Source organism: Theobroma cacao, chromosome 6, assembly GCF_000208745.1.
Source record: "Theobroma cacao cultivar B97-61/B2 chromosome 6, Criollo_cocoa_genome_V2, whole genome shotgun sequence".
NCBI lineage: Eukaryota > Viridiplantae > Streptophyta > Magnoliopsida > Malvales > Malvaceae > Theobroma > Theobroma cacao.
This window is the reverse complement of record NC_030855.1, coordinates 18,447,136-18,454,715: the sequence shown is the minus strand read 5'-3', so window position 1 is coordinate 18,454,715 and position 7,580 is coordinate 18,447,136. Positions and strand designations below refer to the sequence as shown.

Below are 7,580 nucleotides of genomic sequence, written 5' to 3'. Positions count from 1 at the left end.
TAGTTGTCCAATGGAGAAAGTTTCAATACCCTTGGGGGATTCGTCTGACAACATGGAAATATTGCTCTTCAATTGGAATGGTGGATTTTTTAAAGTTCATTTAGACATGGTGCCTGCTGGCTGTGAGGATAAACCAACCTTTGATAACTTACACCGTGTAAATTTCACCATAACACATTAGATACATTGAAGAGGGCATGCTGAAAAGCAAATCGGATTTTAACCATATGTTTACCGTGGAGGAACCTATTAGACAAATAATATATTAATTTTTATTTAAATTTGGTTTTCACTCTCCTATTTTGTTCTCTTCAGTTTTAGGTTTTTGTATATAAAAATGTGGAGATGCCATATTCCCTTTGGTAGGTAAAACAATAAATTGTTCTCCGTTGGTGACTAGCCACCCTCTAAGTGGTTAGGTTCTGCTCTACCTATTCCGTTTCTATCTATCTCTCTGCAATTTTTGTCAAAGCATATGAATATGATATGCTTGTGTCTTTCACATTCTCTGTTTCGTTCTTTAAAACTCATCAAATGTTATCAGTTGGAAGCCTAATTCGAGTCCATTGTATCGCCAAAAGAATTTTAGATTCTTAATATATATATACACACATACATATATTGTTAATTAAGTCATCATATTATTAATTATTATATTAAATCAAAACAAGATACGTTGATGGCATTTACATGCATGATCAACAATCAGCACAAGCAATTATTGATAAACTCAACGCCTCTCCCCAATCAAGTGAAACAGAGATCCGTGGATTACCCCCTCATTCTATTACAAACAATTCCAAATACTTCCTCATAATTTCTGCTAAGAAACCAACGCCACACCTCCCATTCTCATCATACAGGTTATCACCCCTATGATTGTATGAACATCTCGTAGCATTTGTTCCTCCCATTATCACCTGCTTTTGGCATTTCTTATTGGAAGCTATGTTACAGTGTTTCGTCAAAAAAAAATGACCCAACCCAACTTTTTTCCAATTCACATAGTTAAAAAGTTTTTGATTTTGAGAAAAAGTTGGGTACCTTGTTTGATAAGTTACTTGGTATAACTAGTTTGGAAGAAGTTGTTCTAAAGCATGGGTTGAAAATGTTTACAGGAGAAAGCAGTGCAGTTTTAGAGCAGCAGTAGAGCAAATTGGAGAAGAATGTTGAATTGGAGATGTTTTCGCAAGGAAAATAATTTATAGTGGAGCAAGTCAAGTTTATATGTTAAAATAAAAACCTTTTGACATTTTTGTTGTCAAGCAGATTATTTATTCTCATAAAAAATATTTAATTCTTGTGTTTTTTCTTTTGTAAAACCCTTAATTTTAAAGTGCTCTACCACTCGAAACTCAAAGCCTTAAATTTGTTGAACGAGCAATGCCCTCGAGGCCTGCAAGTAGATTAAGTCAAGCTACTTTAAAATAGCAAATACAGGCAGCCCAATTTTTTGTTTTCTTTCTTTTTTGGGACATAATTTTATTTTCCATTTGCAATATATTAACAAGAAACTGAGTAAGACCCATTTGGATTTAGCTGGAAGGGTTGAGAATTTTATTTTCCTCATGACCTGAGAATTTGCATATTTTAAATTTTGAAGAGACCTGAAATCACTTGAAAATTTGGATTTTGTTCATCTAACAGTAGACGACTCTTGCCCATCACTTGAAATCAAAATTTAGAAAATTTTCAACAGCCTTTGGTTGTGTTGAAAGGGTTAGGTAATCTCATCAATAATATTATTATAAAATAATTGTTTATTAGAAGCAGATTGCCACATACACATATTTATTATTAACTAAGCCATGCCCATGGCGTGATATTGAAGAACTAGTTTTGTCTAATTTATTAATAACTAGTTTATTAATTAGCTGACTATCAATTTTGCAATTTTTAAATGAAACATGTTTAATTGAATTTATTTTAGTTTATACTTGCTTTTTACTTGTTAATTGAATTTTTAAGTATCAATAGACTATAAATTTATTTTGAAATACTTTGGGGGGAAAACAATTTCATTTATAAAAATGTCATGTATAAATTAATTTACATAGCACCTAAAAATTTGATATAGATGATTAAATGTACATGTAAATTTGTTTTTTTTTTTGTTAGTCATGAATGTCAAAATCTTATTTATTGTTTAATCTTAAAAAATACAATTTTCATATTCAAGTACATGAACTTAGCTTCCTTTTTTCTTTTTTTTTTATTTTACTTTTGGAAAAAAAAATGAACAAGACAAAATATTTAATTGCATCTACATATATATAATAATAAAAAAGAAAATATGTTATAACGTAAATTGATGACAACATGAAGTGTGAGGATGAATGTAGGACAAATTTTTACCTACGAATTTTCGCCTCTATTGTGATTGGGCAATGATCGAAAAAGAAACCGATTGTTGATAACGACGTTTTGCTATGGAAAATATTATGAAAATTATAAAACCTATCAATCTTATCTTAACAGCATTTATATATAAATCACAAAATGTGGTAGAAGTTATTGACTTTGCTTACCAAAACAAAAGTTGACTTTAGGCATTGACATTATGCCCAAAAATAAATACTACATGCTTCTCTTTAATTCTATATTACCGTTTAATTTAATGAAAATAACTGTTCAAAGCATTCAATAGAAATGACAATTAGAAAACATGAGACTTTAAAAATATATTTATATCAAAATTAAATAGACTCTCTTCATACATGTATGTTAAATTTACGTCTACTTTTGATTTGTATGTTTGAGTTTGATAAATCTTAAAATCATGAGATAATTCATAGATAACCATATCTCATTTTATTTAACTATTTGTATCATCTAGCATGAAAAACATGTATATATAAAGATGAAATAAATTAATAGACATATATAACATTACATATATAGTGAAGAAAAAATGAATGATAATTGATAATTAAGTGGAGTTGCACCCGAGCATTTGGTTTATTGATTAGTGTATTATTTCTCTGTTTAAATAGTAGAGTTCAAATTCTCCTATTTAATTATATATAAAAAAAATGAAGTAACATTTTCTTCTGAATTTGATCGAATTGTAAAATAAACCATTTTTGTCAATAGAAATGACTAATACTCTTTTGTCGAACATTTCTTTGTCAGATTGTCTAATCATATGTCATGCGCATGAGCATATATATTGTGGGGAAAAAATAATGTCGTGGCACCAAATAATTGATTCTAGAAAGATTAGTCCTGTGCACACCCAAATAGTGGGTAAAATAACGAATAATTTATCATTATTTTAATAAAAATTAGAAGAAAAAATATAAAAAAATTATAGTTATCTGGAAATATGAAAAAGAGAAAAAAAATTATTGTAAATCCAATTACTTGTAGGACAAGAGAAGCAGATCCTCCCTCGTCCGGGCAGCTCTAAAATCTAAATAACCAGCTTACTTAGCCTACCTCAATAATGACTTAATGCTAAATATACAGGACTAAAATCAAATGATTAATTAATATAGAAAGAATTATTTATTTTGGATTCATCAATTGTTAAAAGATGTGGGCATTGCCCAAGTTCCTGTCACTGTTTTTTACTGTAATAACAATAATATTATATAAATTACTTACAATGATTTGTTTCATGAACGTATTAAATATAATGAGATTGATTATTATTTTATATGTTATTGACTATATAAATAGTGCAAGGATGATTCATTTAACTTCTATAATCTCTTCAAATCAAATTGTTACTCTTCATTTTCTTAATCGATTTCAAGAATTAGTTTATGAACTCAAGTTGATCTTAAATGTCAACAAACCAAAATATATATGATAACAAATATCTTCCCAAAGTTAAATAGCATATCAATCCAACAGACATGAAAAATTCCAATGGGGGCCCAAAGAGAACATGATGTAGGAGTTGGATGCCTGGCAATTTTGGACATTTGGATTTCGGAGTGATTAATTCATAGAAGTGTGGTCCTCCTCTTCATTTCTTTTATGCATTGCCTCAAATATTAGATGCAATCAACACGATGTGCAAATTGTCAACGCGTGGAGCCCATATTTTGGGAGGCCAGTTCATTTACTACATACCTATTTTTGTCACTACAAATTCCGCAATGTAATAAAAAGTTTAGTTAGTGGTCCAACAATATAAATAGTATAAAAAAAGTCCTCATATATGTATATTTAAAATTTATTTTAATCAATTAGAAAGTCAGCTCTAATTTTTTTTATTATATTGTTTTTATTCTAGCTAAACAAAAAATGATCATTCAAATGCTGGGAGGCTAAGTGTCTATATAAGCAGGGTCTTTGCTACCCGCATTCAGGGCGTTGAACAGTTGGAAATCTTAGGCTCCCTTAGGCAACTGTAACAACAGCCATTGTTTTCCCTGCTAAAACTGGTAAGAAGTAACAACACTTGGCTAAGAATTTCAATTTATTTTTTATCAAAGATTTTGCTTTAGGTTTTTTTTTTTTTTTGAGTATTATATATATGCAAGTACTGCGTCGGTGAGTAGATGTGTTGATACAGTGAAAAGGTTTGCATCAAAAGATTGATCCGCCTCTAGTCTGAATCTACTTGCTGCTGTCTGCCTTTATGTTTTTTAAAAAAAAATATATATATATATATATATATATATCTCTTTCGATATGTGGGGTGTGTGTTACTTAACTTTTCACGCTTGAATGTCAGTATTATTATATGATTATTATCTTGTTTTAGGTTATCAGGTAAGTAAAAAGCTTTGCATGCCAACTTAACATCTTTTTTCAGCTATAGGTTATCATATTACCTAACCCTTGGATGACAACTTAAATTAAAGTAACAAAACAAAGACACTTTAAATTAATTTACATTCTTCATTATTTTTTTGTTTGATTCTTATTTTTTATTTATATATTATAGTTTTATTTCTATAACTAGTCCATGCAGTTCAAATTATTGCGTATCTATGCATTTTTTTTCTGAATTATTTTCCTCAAAAGCTATGAACCAAGCTATATATATGTGATTCATGAAAACTTTAAAGGGAAAGAAACGAACAAACATATATATATATATATATATATATATATATATATATATATGTCATAGTGAATAACAATAAATTATATTTCCTATAGCCAATATTGTTTTTTATAATTAGTAACAAAAATATAACATTAGATGGATGATAATCATATCTATGTTTTGAAATTAATTAATTTCATCGAATAATTTTTAGAAAAATGTATAGGTAGAGAAAACGTCAGTAATTAAAGCTTTAGTATTATTTTCTTAGCTGAATTCTTCTTTGTAAAACTTAAAGCATGAGAAAATTTACTCTGTCTCTTGACATATTGACAAAAATTATTTTCTCAAATAAACTGAAAGGCTTTGACTTCTTTTCAAATATCATAAATACAATAACATTCAAATACATATCAATAACTTCTTTTTTGTGTTGTATATTAAATAAGGTCAAGGGAGTTGGAATAAAATACTAATAACATCAAATGATAAATCCTAGGGGACAGGTAGCACTACAAGAAAGTCAAAAAATTAATAAATGTACATTTGTATTATACAAGTTATGTGTAAATAGTTCTTGTTCCTATTCTCTGATCATGACATAGATCATACTGGTTGCCCAAGCATTAAAAATTTACAAGAGGTGAATTTCTTGCGGGAGTTGGCCATGCAAAAGGGGCAAAACTTTCAAAGATGCTTAGCTAATCAATTATTTTCCTACTTTATTCAGCAAATCAGAGTTTGAAAATGACACCACCCCCCCAAAAAAAAAAATATAATCAGCAGCTTTGCCACTCAGTACACCTTTTTGGGCTTTCTGATAGAAGACTAATCAATCCATTCTAGCTAGGCTGCGAGCGAGGACCAAGCAAAAACTCAATTTTCATGTGCAAATTGCCATTTGGTCTTGTTTTTCTGGTCGTGAAACATGCATTAGCAAACCAGAAGATGTATATAATTACTGAATATTCTCGCTGAAACCTTAACCTGACAGGTTTAATTGCAGCAGAAGCTCAACCATGGCACCCCAGTCAGCTGTCAGGCTCCCAGTCATAGACCTTTTTGATGAGAATTCCGTGCCTGGAACTGCCTCTTGGGTCTCCAAATGCAAAGATGTTCGACTTGCGCTTGAGGAATATGGCTGCTTCCTAACACCTTATGACAAAGTTTCTTTACAGCTTCAGGATCAAGTCTTTAACTCCGTGCAAGAATTGTTTGCTCTTCCTACAGAAAAGAAGGTCCAAAACACTTCTGATAAACCTTACTTCGGCTACTTTAAACATCCATTGATTCCTCTCTCTGAAAGCATGGGCATTGATGGTCCAACCGTTCTTGAAGGAACTCAAAGTTTCACAGATCTCATGTGGCCTAATGGCAACAAAAGATTCTGGTATCTATATATGATCTTATTCTCACCATTTTTTGAAAAAAAAAAATCTAAACATTATTTTTTAAAATATTTACTATATTTTTTTGACGTTGGTTAGTGAAAGTGTACATACGTACGCAAAGCTAGTATCCCAACTTGATCGAAGGGTGAAATACATGGTGTTTGAAAGTTACGGTGTAGGGAAGTACTTTGATTCTCACATCGATTCCACCAGTTATCTTCTTCGACTCATCAAATATAGACTACCCAAGGAAGAGGAAACTAATAACTGCGGCTTTCCACACACTGACAAGAGCTTCTTAACCATACTTCATGACAATCAAGTTGCCGGCCTGGAGATAAAAACTAAAGATGGCAGGTGGATTGGTGTTGAGCCCTCAGGTTCAATGTTCATAGTCATGGCCGGTGATGCATTCTTGGTCAGTTTTTTTTCTTTCTTTTTTTATAATCAAGAAACCCCACTATGCACTTAAAACAATTCCCATTTCACCTACACAACTTTAGTTCTAGCAGCAACTTAAATAACTGTTTGTTTAGGTTGAATTCCCTTCAATTGGTCGTTTGAGCTCAAGCATTTCCCACATCTTGATAATTATATAAGAAAGAAATTAAACACATGGAGAGAATTGACTCTAGTTGGGAATCAGAATTTGGCATCTCCCTAGCTAGCTAATACCCTTAAAAATTAATTTTCCGACCTTGTGTCCTGCACCTGCATTACCATGTCAAATCCTCAATTACTTTTCTAATTTTATGCCTCGTGGAGCATGCAAAACAGGTGATTTTTGATGCACAACTAGGCTAGCAGAATATGGAAAGAATTCCTATTTGATATGCAATCATTGGGCTGACATTCGTTTGATCTGTTTTGGATATGTGATAGGCATGGAGTAATGGAAGAGTACACTCCGCACTTCATCGTGTGGTTACGAATGGCAAGAAGGAAAGATATTCCCTTGGGTTTTTTTCGTTCAGCGGTGAGACCATACGAACGCCAGAGGAGCTGATCGATGAGGCTCATCCTTTGCTCTTTAAGCCCTTTGAAAATATTGACTTACTCCGGCTCTATTCCCTTGATGATGTTCGGAAATATTCTCAAAAGTTTAACGACGAGGCCATGTGTGGTGCATAATTAAGTACTCAAGACTTCTTAATATATATTAAATGACATAAATAAATCTTACA

General features: G+C 31.2%; 1 protein-coding gene across 1 annotated transcript; it reads left to right on the top strand.

Moving 5' to 3' along the window:
* Positions 5,946–7,580, top strand: LOC18596037 (2-oxoglutarate-dependent dioxygenase AOP3). The gene is made up of 3 exons (XM_018123006.1): positions 5,946–6,395; positions 6,493–6,814; positions 7,279–7,580. The coding sequence occupies exons 1-3, from the start codon at positions 6,025–6,027 to the stop codon at positions 7,525–7,527; spliced, it is 942 nt and encodes a 313-aa protein (XP_017978495.1). The 5' UTR covers positions 5,946–6,024; the 3' UTR covers positions 7,528–7,580.